The 14,848-nt window shown below is 38.4% G+C and overlaps 2 protein-coding genes and 4 non-coding genes across 6 annotated transcripts; all 6 read left to right on the top strand.

Moving 5' to 3' along the window:
- The first annotated feature begins 3,790 nt into the window (after positions 1 to 3,790).
- Positions 3,791 to 8,607, top strand: rps3 (ribosomal protein S3). The gene is made up of 7 exons (XM_044032803.1): positions 3,791 to 3,873; positions 4,677 to 4,807; positions 5,767 to 5,860; positions 6,702 to 6,796; positions 7,356 to 7,543; positions 7,690 to 7,893; positions 8,531 to 8,607. Exons 1-6 carry the CDS (start codon positions 3,844 to 3,846, stop codon positions 7,887 to 7,889), a joined length of 738 nt encoding a protein of 245 aa, XP_043888738.1. The 5' UTR covers positions 3,791 to 3,843; the 3' UTR covers positions 7,890 to 7,893; positions 8,531 to 8,607.
- LOC122774051 lies at positions 5,337 to 5,486 on the top strand. Its single transcript, XR_006360952.1, has one exon. It is a non-coding gene; the product is annotated as a small nucleolar RNA SNORD15 (small nucleolar RNA).
- Positions 6,024 to 6,173, top strand: LOC122774053. Its single transcript, XR_006360954.1, has one exon. It is a non-coding gene; the product is annotated as a small nucleolar RNA SNORD15 (small nucleolar RNA).
- Positions 7,072 to 7,219, top strand: LOC122774052. Its single transcript, XR_006360953.1, has one exon. It is a non-coding gene; the product is annotated as a small nucleolar RNA SNORD15 (small nucleolar RNA).
- Positions 8,045 to 8,194, top strand: LOC122774050. Its single transcript, XR_006360951.1, has one exon. It is a non-coding gene; the product is annotated as a small nucleolar RNA SNORD15 (small nucleolar RNA).
- Positions 8,608 to 10,046: 1,439 nt separating the features above from the next.
- On the top strand, positions 10,047 to 12,371 carry kctd14 (potassium channel tetramerization domain containing 14). Its single transcript, XM_044031396.1, has 4 exons — positions 10,047 to 10,185; positions 10,639 to 10,863; positions 10,959 to 11,093; positions 11,792 to 12,371. The coding sequence occupies exons 1-4, from the start codon at positions 10,132 to 10,134 to the stop codon at positions 12,101 to 12,103; spliced, it is 726 nt and encodes a 241-aa protein (XP_043887331.1). The 5' UTR covers positions 10,047 to 10,131; the 3' UTR covers positions 12,104 to 12,371.
- The last annotated feature ends 2,477 nt before the right edge of the window (positions 12,372 to 14,848 follow it).

Here is a 14,848-nt window from a genome sequence, read left to right as displayed (position 1 = left end):
GAAAATTTCATCAGTGTTGGCCTTTCTGAGTGGAGCACTTCAACATGATTGAGAGGGAAATTATCAGGATCACATTAGCTTATTTTAAAATCTGGGAAAAGGCTGTCCTATAACCACTGCAGTGAGAATAACTGGACTATGAATGGATGTGCTGAAGTTGTAGGTTTTAATGGTGTGTTAAACTCTTACTTTGTCTGTGGCCTGATTCAGTTTCTCCACATACTGAATTAGTAGTAATACAATACGATAAATCGACAGGATTTGTTTTGTCATTGGACATGATGAGACACAAACAAATCATACACTTAAAATAAATTAAAATGGTCCCCAGAGGCATCACTCTAAAATGCTACCACAGCTCCCTGTGTCTTTACGATCATCTGTGTCACACTGACACACAAAAAGAGCAAAGATTAACTCTTTCCTTTACTTGCGTTTAGGGAATCTCTGGGCCCTCCCCTCTGTGTGTATGTGTGTGTGAGAGAGTGTGTTTATATGTCTGTGTTGTGTGGGAAGAGGAGTGAGTTTTGTTGCGACTCGTCTGAACAGACCAATTTAGAGTGAGTGACACTGAGGAGAATGTTTGGGCAACAGATGCTCGAACAAAGACTTGCCGACACACAATGGGACACTGAGATACTTGTGACTGATTTCCATCTATTCACACAAAGTGGAGCAGAAGTTGAGGTCCTCCCCTCCCTGTGTGTGTGTGTGTGTGTGTGCAAGTGTGTGTGTGTGTGTGCAAGTGTCCGTATGTGTGTTGGTTGGATTAAGTAAATTTTTTGCACTTTATAAATTTATAAAATTTATAAAAGTTTTATATACCATTTCATCTATAACAGCACATTATCCTTTGTTATTGTTTTATCAATTTTCTCTCCATCTGTTTTCTTGGTCCATAAAATTAAAAAAAAAATGATTAAAAGAAATCATTACCTGTTATCCTCACATGTCTTGTTTTGTCCAAAGATATTTAGTTTACTGACACAGAGGAACAAAGAAACCAGAATATATTCACCTTGACAAGCTCAATTCACAGAACTACTTTTTTTTCAAATCCCTCAAACCCATTAATCTTCAACTAATTAATCTATTATCAAAATCGTTTGCAAATATTCAATTAAACAACTGATTAATCAACAACTAACCACAGGGGACACACATTGTGTGTGTGTGTGTGTGTGTGTGTGTGTGTGTGTGTGTGTGTGTGTGTGTGTGTGTGTGTGTTGGTATTCAGCTGTGGCCACAGGCTGAGGATTTTCCTCCAGTGAATGAATCAGAAAAGCGAAGGAGGAGGAGCAGACTCCCTTAACTCCCAAACCCCCACCCCCACCCCCACGGCTACTTACAATTCAATACCCGTGGCTCTGTGTGTGTGTGTGTGTTTGTGTGTGTGTGTTAGACCTTAAAAGGCCAAGGGCCATCCCTGTGCAGCCCATCGACCCCTCCTTCCCCTCCTGGTCATGCAGGCCCTTTGTGTGTCCCTGCTTTCCCTTTTCAGGCTAACATCTGTATGCTAATGCCGCTCAATGGGAATGGACTGGAATCAGCCTGGGATAGAGGGTGAGGGGTGGCTTCTCTGGTAAGTATGTTTGTGTGTGAGTGTGTGTATAATGTCAGTGTGTGGACAGAGATGGCTGAATGAAGTGGTTTGGGGGAAATTTAGCAGCAGGACGGGTTTACAGGGAGAAGAAGAAAAATTATTGGTTGGTTAACAGGCAGTACAGGAGGGAATGGCCAGAGTTGGGGCAAAGTTTAAAGGAGGTGTGTGTATAAGTGGGGTTGGGATGGATCTGAAGACATTTGCAATTCACTCCACTATGTACAAAGAATGCAGTACCTCTGTGTCAACGCTAAAACTGTAACTGAGCTAGAGGCAGAAATCACAACATACTTACACACCACATTTAAGTCACTGTCGTCTGTTTCATTTCAGCTTAAGCATCATTTTAGAAACTAGTGATGGTGTACAACACTTAACAAACTCAATAAACATGTTTATTCACATTGTCTTTAAATAAAAGGTTCAATTTCTTTTTAACCAAGGGGCCTCAACAAGATTTTTGTATTTTCCTTGGGATCATTAGACAGTAACTTATTCAATTAGAAGGTAATTGATGAAATATTTCAGATTACAAAATGCAAAATAATTTACTCATTACTCAAACTCATTCTCTGCTCATATTAATTCAACTCAAATTTGAAAAACTCTATTTCTCTAAACTCTATCTCATTTTAATGCACATTTTTAGAAACTGGTGTCCACACAAGAGTATAATTAAGTTAATGTTAACTGGAGTGTGTCCTTTCTATTGAACATAAGGAAAATAATCAGTACCAGTGCAGTTTTTTAAGACACAAGGAAATGAACAAAGTCATTACTGATTTGTGACAAGTCTCGCACAAGAATCAGTCAATTGTTCTCTATCGCTTGCTTTAATGTGACACCAGCACTGACCTGCTCTTTTAGTTGCAGCTCCATGTGGAGCCCAGCAGGTGTCGGGAGAAACTTGATCAATCTGCCCTCTTCAGTGAGCAGTGCGCAGTGTCCTGAAATGACTTGTTTTTACAGTGCTTGTTTGTTTTTTTTTACACTGCTCTGCAGCTGTTCAACACAATCACAATCTCAACAACACTAAACTGCAATGGCGAGGAAGAGATCCACATGTCGCCAACAAATGATGTCATTCTGACACTCTTGAGTGTGACTCACTGCCAATGTCTGATGCAACAATTATAATCTGCGGCTGCCAACATTTTTAGTCGAACAGCATTTAACTGAGGGAGATGAGTAGAATACTATTTCCATGCTTTTTGGTCTGGTTTAACACCTGACAAGTGACATATTCAGACACCTCAACCCCAATATTTATGGCACTCTTTTATTAAAACTGTTAAGTGTCATAAACATTACATTACATGTCATTTAGCAGACGCTTTTATCCAAAGCAACTTACAAGGGAATTGAGTACAACCTGCCAGGGGTGGAGTTGAACTTGCGACCATGAAGTCTTTTGCACACAGTGTACCGGTCTTAACCACTGAGCTACACCACCCCAAACTCACCCAGAGACCACACTGTATATTTAAACTAAGGGATTCAGTCATTCATTCAAGTCATTACACACATTTTGAATATTTAAATGAATCAATTTTACGAACATATTCCCATTAATCTGTACCTGTGATGTAGCGACTGACTGCAGTGAAAATTTAATGATTCTGGTCTCATTTTATCACACAAGGTTTATATTTAACAATAACCTATAGATTTTATATGTGAAAAACATGTTTTATGTGTTGTTTTCTCCATCTTTAAAGGGCTTCTTCAATATTCTTAAGTGCTCTGCGGTTTTACCCACAAGCAACAACCTGTGTCTGCAGCAGTAGAGTAACAAATACAGTGTGGTGGGGCCACCTATTGGAAACCTAAGAGAAATACGCATAAGTGGCTCCAGATCTGCTGATGCACAAATACCTCAAAATGTATACCAAACTGAGTATATTACAGATTTAAGTGAAAAATCATAAACAAAAATCATATTTTTTATGCTGGATTCATATATACATATATATAACCCGCAAAAACAAAACAAAACAAAACAGTAAAGCAAATTATTATTTCTTGATTAAGACGTGAACATTATAGTTATTTACTTGCATTCCTGACCAGAAACATTTGTTTTAGTGGTTGAATGTTATGCTACGAATCAAACTGAACGACTAAAAAACTACAAGTACTAGCAGGAGCCTAAAAGAGACGTCACCGGAAGTTACACTTTTTGGTATAAAGTCATTTCCGCCTCCTCTGACGGTCCTTTCCTGTCTACGGCCTTTCGGAAGATGGCGGTGCAAATCTCCAAGAAGAGGAAGGTTAGCACACTTTCATCGGCGTTTTAGGCTCAGATAAAACACGTTTCTGTAAAAATGGCCAAACGTCTGTTGAATTACTAGTTTTTCGTGTTCGCCCCGGTGTTAGTCGAGCTGATGCACCTCAGACCACGGGAGGATTAATCCAGATGCTACCGGCGCAGCGTCCTCCTCATTTGGGCTAGCTAGCATGGCTCGTTACATTGCGACCGGAGATGACAGATAACCTGGGACTCACAGACATAGGCCCGGGTAAAACACCCAGGCGTAGATTAATTATATGAAACATACTTGTGATAACTGTGAAATGTAGTTGGTTTGTCGTTCTATATGTAATAATGTTATAGATATGTGTGGGTTAGCTAGTGAATTAGCTTCAGTCAAGTGAAATGGGACTCAAAAGGTTCATATCCTGGATATACCAACCGTTATTAGGCTCTTAATATAATAAATTAATTGCTAGCGTTACCCATTTAAATGTCTTAGCTGATGTTGGTAAATTAAACATGTGGTCTTTTTATATTTGTAAATCTGTAATGATATATCCATCAGCATATATGATTGTCCACATGTAGTATAGTATAATTATATTGCTGCTTTCATCTTATCCTTGTATTCAGTTAGTTGTGATGTCAGCACAGAAACAAGTGGTATATTAACATATCTTAAAATGTGTGCTTCAGTTTCTCCTTTTTAAAATGATGTGATTTATTTTTCTTGTCAAACCACAATGAAGTTGAGTATGCTGCTCTTTTCATTGACTGTTGGTTGTGTGCTTTGAGTTTGATCCTGTTCTCTTTCCTTAGTTCGTCTCAGATGGTATCTTCAAGGCCGAGCTGAACGAGTTCCTGACTCGCGAACTTGCTGAGGATGGTTACTCTGGTGTGGAGGTGCGTGTGACCCCAACTAGGACTGAGATCATCATCCTGGCAACAAGGTGAGTTTACACACATTTGTGCACTTCTGTGGATGATGCTCGTTGCACTGCAGTTCAGTTACAACTATTCAGTGACTTACTTACTTCATTGGTGGTCAGAAAAACTGAATGTCAGCATTTTATGTGCATTCCATTTATTGAAATTTTTCATTGACAACTTATTGTGAAGTTGAATGTTCAAAGATGTTCATGATTCAAAGTGATTTTTCACAGTGAAACTATAGCCTTTGTTTTTGCTGTCCTTGTTTCTCATTTAATGCCTGGCAGTTATGTATGAAACACTAATTAATGTAGCTTTTTACTTGGCTAACCTATTTATAACATGACTTATCTTAAGTTGTGGTGAAGTATCCTGAACACTTGACTCAAATGATAACTCAAATCCTTTAATGCAGGAAGAAGAAAGTAAATTGTATTTTTAAATTATTTTTGTTTAAAGTCAGACCAAGTGTGGCACATGATTTGACAACATTGGTCTGTTTTATCACTATAGTTAGATATTATGGCACATTTTCCTTGGTGGTTTTCCCTTCAGTGATGATACGATGACGAGACAGAACAAGACTCAGTCTAGTTCTGTGGTTAACTGTTTCAGGGCCACGTTCTGTGGTTCTGCTCTAGTTCCTCAGAGCAGTGAGTCTTTTCCACTTGAAGACACAGAGGCATTTGTCTGAGAAGGGTGATAAGGAATAATATGACATTATCTAAAGTTGCAGTGGAGTGACTGGAACATTTAACTAGGGTGTCCAAGTCATTCCCAGCTCCAACATTCAACCTCTGAATTGTAACATCCACTAAGTTTGGGATTCTTTTCCTAAACCTTTGATTTTTAAAACGTTGTGCTTTCTACTAGAGTGCCAAATGTCATCACCAAATCTAAACATTACCTGTGTACCTGAGATATTTTTATTGGGCAGTGCTGTTGATCAAAGTTTACCCAGAATGTTCTTTGTTTGCAGGACCCAGAATGTTCTGGGAGAGAAGGGCCGCCGGATCAGAGAGCTGACTGCTGTGGTCCAGAAGAGGTTTGGCTTCCCTGAGGGCAGTGTGGAGGTACAAGAACATTGATGAATAACTTAAGAAATGATAACTCAAATCTTTTAATGCAGAAGTGAATTGTATTTTTACAGACCAAGGGTGGCACATGATTTGACAACACTAGTGTATTTTATCATTGTAATTGGACATTAAGGCACATTTTCCATGGTTGCTTTCCCTTCAGTGATGATACGATGACGAGACAGAACAGGACTCAGTCTAGTTCTGCGGTTAACTGTTTCAGGTCCACGTTCTGTGGTTCTGGTCCAGTTTCTCAGAGCAGTGAGTCTTTTTCACTTGAAGACACTGAGGCATTTGTCTGAGAAGGGTGAAACTATCAGGAAATACAGTGAACCTTCTCACTTTCAACATTTAAAACGTGTATTTAGTGCAAACATTCTTTAATGGTACCATCTTCTCTCACTTAGGCCTGGGGCACATTGTGTGATTGTTAGCTGTCAAGGATATGGCACCTAAATGGTCCTTTGTCATAATGTCAGAGAGGCTTAATGATGACTGTTAATATTGTGACCAAAGAGTCTGTGAAAGGTTTCTGGCAGCCTGCTACTGTTACTGCATAGTTGATGTCACTCCTGTTTATCAAATTCAAGTTGCACAGTGGGATCTGTTAGAATCTTATATCATTTCTGTAAGAAGCAGTAGATTGAGTGGTTTATTGTGAATCTGTACTGCAGATACCCTGCTGGTAGCAACAATGTCATGCTGTATATTCAATTGCATGCTATTAACTCCATATGTAATGTAATGAGGACATATTGGTTCTGATTTAACAGTGACTTGGAGCCATCTTGTCTTTTTTTTCACTGACTAAATACATGTGTCCCCACTCTTGTAGCTGTATGCTGAGAAGGTTGCCACCCGTGGTCTGTGTGCCATTGCTCAGGCAGAGTCTCTGCGCTACAAGCTGCTTGGAGGCCTGGCTGTTCGTAGGTAAGCAGAGCTGCACAAACACCATTGCTGTCCTCAGTTGTCAATGTTATCCACTTGTTTCCCGCTTAATTGTTGGAGTAGCTGAAAGGTGATCTTGAATGTGTTAACTCATTTCACCAGATTTGACTTAAGCACCCCTAGTAACTCTCTGTAGAATCTATTGTGCCCTTTCTAACTAAAATGTAATATTAACCAGCAATCAGAAATATGATTGTAGCAGTATTCATCATATAGTATATTTTATAGTCGCAGTAAGTGTGTGTGCAGTTTCATCCCTTCAGTGATGACACGATGACGAGTCGGAATGGGACTCAGTCTGGTTCTACTGGTCACTGGCTCAGAGCCACGTTTTGTGGTTCTCTTCTGGTTCCTTAGAGCAGTGAGTCTTTCGGTTGAAGACATTGAGGCATTTGTCTGAGAAGGTTGAAGTTCAACTCAGTTTTGAGGTGAAATTGAATAATTAAGTCTTAAGTGTCATCCAACAGTGCTGTAAATGTTCTCAACAAACATGAAAATGGAGTGATTATTGATTAAAGTCTGCTTGACTCTCTGTTTCCAGGGCTTGTTATGGTGTTCTGAGGTTCATCATGGAGAGTGGTGCCAAGGGCTGTGAGGTGGTGGTGTCCGGCAAGCTGAGGGGTCAGAGGGCCAAGTCCATGAAGTTTGTGGATGGCCTGATGATCCACAGTGGAGACCCAGTCAACTACTACGTCGACACAGCAGTCCGCCACGTCCTGCTAAGACAGGGTTAGTATTGATGGGAGCAGAGACAAACTTTCTGTTCAGTCACATTGTTAGTTGGATGGAATAAACGAAACATTACTAATTGGTGGAAGATTAGAGGATGCGCTTTTGTGATTCTACTTCTTGCCTTTGCTTGTGGTGGTTGTCAGGTGTGCTGGGCATCAAGGTCAAGATCATGCTGCCCTGGGACCCTAGTGGTAAGATCGGCCCCAAGAAGCCCCTGCCTGACCATGTCAGCATTGTGGAGCCCAAGGAGGAGAGCCTGCCCACCACACCAATATCTGAGCAGAAGGGGGCCAAGCCAGAGGTGCCCGTCATGCCCCAGGGTGCACCTGTGCCCACTGCATAAGAGGGTAAGAGGGCAGGATCTATGAAATGGAGCAGTCATTGATCAGTTGGATAATCTAACATAGATATATTGATGTAGGACATGTTGGTTAGGCGATGAGTTTATTTTATGTCTGAAGTAATGGTGCAGTAGGTATTAAACCAAAGTTAAAGTCCCTTCAGTGATGACACGATGACGAGTCGGAATGGGACTCAGTCTGTTTCTGCGGGTCACTGGCTCAGATCCACGTTCTGTGGTTCTGCTCCAGTTCTTCAGAGCAGTGAGTCCTTTTCAGTTGAAGACATTGAGGCATTTGTCTGAGAAGGTCCAAGTAGCACAAACACTTTTAGCTCCTTAATTGCATAACAGAAGAAATGTATCTGTTTGCAATCAAGAAACCACATTACCAGCCATGTCAATCATGCATGACAAAGTTATGACGGCCTGTTAAGTTTTTTATCAATGTATCATAAGTTATGTAATTTATTTCATGTAAATCATGTCTATTCAGTTGTGGACCAGAAAATGCGGATTCAGTTGAAAATTTCAAGAATTGTTTAAGTATAATCAGTAAAAAATATAACTGCTTTGTTGCTGCTCAATAAAGTATTGTTTTTAAATTTTTTAAATTGTTTAAAGTACTGTTTCTTTTTTTTTTCCAGGTTTTCAACCGTTCCAGCAGATGGAAGAATCACCCTGTGATTTTTGTGTACAAAAACAATAAAATCTGGAAAATACATTTTAATATTGTGTGTTCACTTTGTTGCATAATGTTTATTAAAGAGGTTGCTTTCTCTATTCACTCATATTGAAGCATCAAAAACAAAGATGGACAGGATTGATATGACGAACTCTAAATGTAATTCTTTTCGTTTTTTATTCAAAATGCAGTGTCTGTCCTTCAGATGAAACTGCAACTCAGGAGTTAATGCAGTGACTATTTAGTCAGAAACTTAAGTTCTTATTTTACTTGAAGTGATAGCATCTCTTGAGTGCAATGACCATTTGTCAAGTGATTTTTTTTACCTGGGAGTAAGACGGATGTCTCACTCGACTTCCCTTGACAGTGCTGCAGAAAGAATTATGCGGTTTTGACTAAAATCCATTCAAGATCATATGAACACGTAGTAGTGTTGGTGATCTTGACAATGTTTCACAAGTAATATTTGAATCAGATTGTAACCCATTACATACATATATTAACATAACACATTTAACTGGAAAGAACAAGGACAACAGAACAATAATTTAAATGGGGTGGTATAAGAAATGAGTAGAGTGCAGAGGTCCGATCTATTTTTATATATATATATATATGTGAAAATATGTGTGTGTACGTATGTATGTGTATGTGTATATATAACATTATTTACACGGACAGACGTTGAGAATATAAGTGCAAAATAGTGAATAAGTGCAGATTGTGTCCGGGGTGTGATGGATCTGCAGATATTACCTGCCCGTTTCTTGACTATGAATGTGTTCATGTCCTGGATGGTGAGCAGTTTAACACCAATGATTCTCTCAAGTGCTAAGAAATGAAAGAATTTGCTAAACTAAAAGTTTGTCTTTGTTAAATCTTATGATAAATGAGTATAGATCATTCATGCGTGATATAGAAGTCATTGGAGCCTTATTGTGTGATGATACTTGATCATTATTAATGAGCCCTGAATATTAGAAAAGGTCATAGTAGTGATTTTTTTTGTTTTGTTCAGTTCAATCCTTCAATCTCATATATTATTTTCAAGCTTGTTGTAGGAGTTTGTTACAACATTAGAAGTCGAAGTGTAGTGTTGCCATGGTTACAGTAGTCTTGCCTTTTAAATTTGGTCCGCGCTGACCTGAGGTGACTTGAAAAATGAATGCTTAATTTACTGATACTGTACATCTGAATCGACTGACAAGTGTCAGTTGATTTCTAGAATACTGAAAAACCTTTAAAACCCCGAGTATTTTAAACTATTTCTGCGGAGGCTAAATGTTATTTCGTTGTTTCCTTGTAAAAAAAAAAAATCGAAATAAAACACTACATATAAGGATATACTTCCCGTAAATTTTAATATGTACACATTTCTGCTGTGGGTCGGTGGTTATAAACTTGTCAAGAAAATGGTCAAACATATTTTACAACGAGTGACTCATCCTGTAAGAATTAGAACATCAGGTCCGGGTAAGGCCACGCCCCCTGGTTCCTACCTGTCGAGTGGTGTAAAAACTTCCAGATTCTACTTCTTGGACAAACTGTGAAACTGACGACAACATGAGCCTGCCGGATTACAAGTCACCCGGAAAACAGTGCGCGGCCGCAGCCCCAGTAAGAAAAACACGATTGTAATCAGCAGATAAGTTTATATTCAGAGGAGGAGTGAGAGAAAAATAAAGTTTGTGTCTACTGAGAGGCTGAACATGTGACTGAGGCTTGTGGTGAATTCAGGGACTTGGTTAATGGCGGTTTTCAACAGCTGTTTTTCAAGTCTCCGTAATTGTAAATTACTACATTTAAGGGTAAAGACATGTTTTAAAGTTAGGCTGAGATCAGGGTTAATTTTAAGGTTACGAGTAGGATTAGGCCAGTAGTAACTATCGTTAAGGTTAGAGTATAAACAACAAAACATCATTTGTAGCAATATGCAACACACCGACAGAAAAACAATCACACACATCGACACAGATCTATTTCACACTTTGCCACTTTGATGAGGTTGTCTTGAGAATGTAGATGCTTGTATCACAGTTCTATTTTTGTATTATTTTTTTTTTCTGTCAGCACTCTGCTGTTGTGCAGTTAAATGTTGGCGGTCACCTGTTCAGCACTTCTCTGAGCACACTGAGGAAGCACCCCAACTCTAAACTGGCAGAACTGTTTAGCAGAGAGCGCAAACTACACACTGACCCACAGGGGCGCTATTTCATCGACCGCAATGGTTCTCATTTTGGAGCTGTCCTTGAGTTTCTGAGATCAGAGCAGCTGCCAACAGAGAACATCCACGAGGTTTGAGTCTCGCTGATCACATCTCTTATTTTAAATACATTTTATATTAGACGTGTATGTAACTGCTGTGTGTGTGTGTGTGTGTGTGTGTGCAGATTCACAGGGAGGCAGTTTTCTACAACATCAAACCTCTCATCAAACATCTGGAGGAAACTCCTCAGATGTTTGGAGAGCTGGTGGGAAGACAGCAGTTTCTCTCCAGAGTCCCCCACTACAAAGAAAACATTGAGGTATTGAGTAACACACACACACTGCTTTGACATCCATTTATTTGAACAACCTTTACTAAGGGTTATCCCTAACCTTAACCATAACCAGTTAAAGTATGACCTGAAACGGAACCTAACCACAATTCAAATCTTAGCCCTAAACTTAACCAGTTCCTCAGAAATGAGGTTCTGCCTCATTAGGATCTTGGTCTCCATGAGGACTACTGGTCCAGACAAGGTCAGTGTTTATGACTGAAACTTAGGTAAGAAATACAAGCATCAGCTCAACATTTTAACGACACAGTGAAACCAATATGGAAGTGCCTGAAACCTGAATTCTCCTGAATGGCCACCAGGTGGGGAATCCATGGTTTGTATGCACCAACTCTTTGGTCTCCCTCACAAATCCCTCGATAAACTTCAACTGGGCCAGAATTTAGCTGGCCACATCATCCCACTCCCTCAAACACCCCATCCTCACTGTGCACTTCAACCGCCTCAGCACCGTCTCTGGAATTCACTCCCACCAGACATCCAGAACTCTGACTCTCTTCACATCTTCAAACCCAGACTCAAACTCGCCTGTTCAAAATAGCTGTCTATGTAGTTTCACTGTTCCATTTGTCTGTTCACTGTGTCGTCCTTCTCTGTTGTTTTATTGTACTGTATTGTCTCTGTAAAGTGATTATCATTATAAGAAATGTCCACTGTTATTTCAGGTGCTGATTCGCATTGCCAGAGCCGAGGCCATCGCCACCCGTCACTCCACCATCATGATCTGTGTTCTGCAGACGGAGGAGGATTTAGCTTCATACGAAGACGCCATCAACAGCCTGGAGGCTGATAAGGAGTCGGTGGTGACATTCGGTCCCTGGAATGGTGTCGTCTCTGTTAAAGACTTGCTGGACTGTGTAAAGATGGACATTGGGAGTCAGGGCTACAAGGTGAGCGTCCAGCCTCACATCATGGAGAAGAGTTTCCTGTCCAAGAGCTACGACTACTTCTACAAAGTAATATTCAACTGGTGGTGATGAGACTGAGCTGCTGTCTAGAGTGGGAGCTGTTCATTATGAAGAACACAAATTGCCATATTTAGTAAGAAAGCGAGAAATGTGATTGCCATTAAGTGCTCAGAAAATAATGTGACACATTTTAAATGAGAACCTCCCTATTTGCAAACTTTAGCAGAAAAACAATAGCATGTAAAAAGAAAATTGAAAAAGTTATCTGTTATCTATTTATCTGAAAATCCACACAATTCAAAAACAAATACAAGTAAAACAAACCAATGGAATCTGAAAAAAAAATCCAGGTTGCGTAATATTAATTATTTATTTACTACATCACTTTAACTTTGGGCAGTTTCATTACTGGCCCCCTACACACACTCTCATATGCTACACTAGCAGCATTTTGATTCAATGCAGTTTATTAAAAAGACCTAAATTGTCTTAAAATTGTGTTTTAATAATGTGCTATTGTGTAATTTTGAACATTAACTGGTTCAGTACAGAGTCTGTATATCGTACATTTTTAGTTTAGGTGTATTTTAAGATTAAGTAATGGATACAGTAATGGATAAAGTATTTAGTATTTACTTATCTGTACATTTGAGGTTCTTGAAAGTATTGTTTCATACCCTGCATTATGTTTGTGAAGGACTACCTGTGATAATAAAAACAAAATAATAAAAAAAATAGCAAACAGAAACATTTTACAAATCTTTCAAACTAATAATATCATTGTTATTAATTTGGCAAAGAATAATTTACACCCATATTTGAGCCGGCTCACTGGGCTTCTTTGAGAAGTCAGAAAATAACATTCAGTCACTAAAACAATTTTTTCTGTTCACAAATGCAAGTAAATAACTATGATTTGATGTATTAATCAAAGAAATATAATGTGCTTTACTATTTATTCAGTTTTTTGTAAAACAGTACATTTGAAAATTCATGGGTCACAATAATAATTGTATTTTAGCATTAAAAGTATCATTTCAGTTGAAGAGCCTCTACATACTGGTGTATCCATTTTGATAATTACCAATGCTGTTAATTTAGGGCTACTGTGGCTTGTATATTATCTATATCCAAATATAGATAATATACAATACGAAAGATTGTCAGATCTGATGATGGTCATGCACGTCTTCATTTACTGAACCTTCTTCTTGCAAATAAGCAAGATCAGCTATCATATATACAAATTCAAGTGTGTCAGCAGAAAGTGTCCACAGTGTTCACCACACTCTGGCCCAAGGCAAGTTACATGACAGACGCATCTCATCAGACCACTTCCTGAATAACGTGTTAAAATGAAAAACAATTAACAGCAGTTACAAAGCATGTACAAGTAAAGGTTTTTATGTAACAGAAAAAATAACTGGACGTGTTCATGAAGAAACGTGATGCGCCAAAGCAGTGAGCTTTTGTATACAGTACAAGCTGTGAGCATTTATCAGAAAACAACCTGGTGGAGATGCTTTAATCTCACAGGCTTGACATGAGTTTTGCTGCTCACCTGTCTGTACGTGGAGAAAGATCAGAAAAAAAACTGATACTGATAAGAAAAAAGCAACAACATGGAAACATTTGACACAGTTTTGGTTAGCCACAAAAAAAACAACTCTTCTAATCACTTTTCCTTCCTCTGTTCAGAGAAATGTCAGAAGTGTTTCGTACATTGTGAGGTGTGAAATGCAGTGATGCATCATTGCATTTCACACCTCACAAATCACACCCCATAATTGGGTGACGAATGAAAAGGTCATGTTGTTTCATGGTAAGCAGGTTAAAAAAAACAATTAAAGGTAAATTTAATTTTAAAAGTAGCTACATTTTATTTAAAAAATGTATTCAAATGTGTCCACTATAATCAAGACAGTAATAGCTGAATAAAAGAGAAACTTTCTATATCACCCAGCCAGAAACATGTAAATAATACAAATGTACAATAAATAATACATGAATAAATAAATACAACAAATATCTACATTTGTCAGTTTACAAGTGAAAAAAATCTAACAAATTGAAGTCTTTTCACTACATCAGGGGTGTCCAAGCTCTTCAAAGAGACAATCAGCCAATACTGTCTTCAGACCTGTTTTTAACAACAATACAAATGCATTGTTTTTTAATCATTTTATTTTCATTGCCGCAATTCAAATCATTTTTAGATGGCGATGTAGCCAATTTTCAAGTCACACAGGAGTGAACAAATGAAAAAAATCTTTCACATCTGGTGTCAGATATCATAATAAGAGGTGACAGCATGAACCTGTCTGTCATGGCTGGGTTGCAAACCCTCTACTCTGATTTTAAAGTGCAACCTTTTATTATTTATCTAATAATATTTAATATTTAATAATATTTATCTTTATATTTACAGTCTTTGCTTGCTAATGGGGAGGACATGTAAACGGGGCCAATTCTCTGTCAGAGTCTATCCCTGGCCATATATAAAGACTGCACTCCATTGAACAAAAACTCTTTTTGATTGGCTATCACTAATGTAGTTTTAGAAATGGAATTAAATTTAGCGATAGATGTACATATGTAAACACTTTTCTTCCCATTTTATAAAAAATATCCAAATCTCTACCTTGAAAACCGTAATCAACGGCATTTACTTTGAAGAGTCATTAAATCTTCATTGTACATCATACGTATGTGACCAATAAAAAACATGTTTATAAAACACCAATTAGCATGTCATTTAAAAGGTGCAACATCACTAATTACCTGCACTAAATGAATAGATGGTGATAACGTTCT

Source organism: Solea senegalensis, linkage group LG8 (genome assembly GCF_019176455.1).
Source record: "Solea senegalensis isolate Sse05_10M linkage group LG8, IFAPA_SoseM_1, whole genome shotgun sequence".
In the NCBI taxonomy this organism is placed as follows: domain Eukaryota; kingdom Metazoa; phylum Chordata; class Actinopteri; order Pleuronectiformes; family Soleidae; genus Solea; species Solea senegalensis.
The sequence above is the reverse complement of the archived record's forward strand: the minus strand, read 5'-3'. Positions and strand labels throughout refer to the sequence as shown.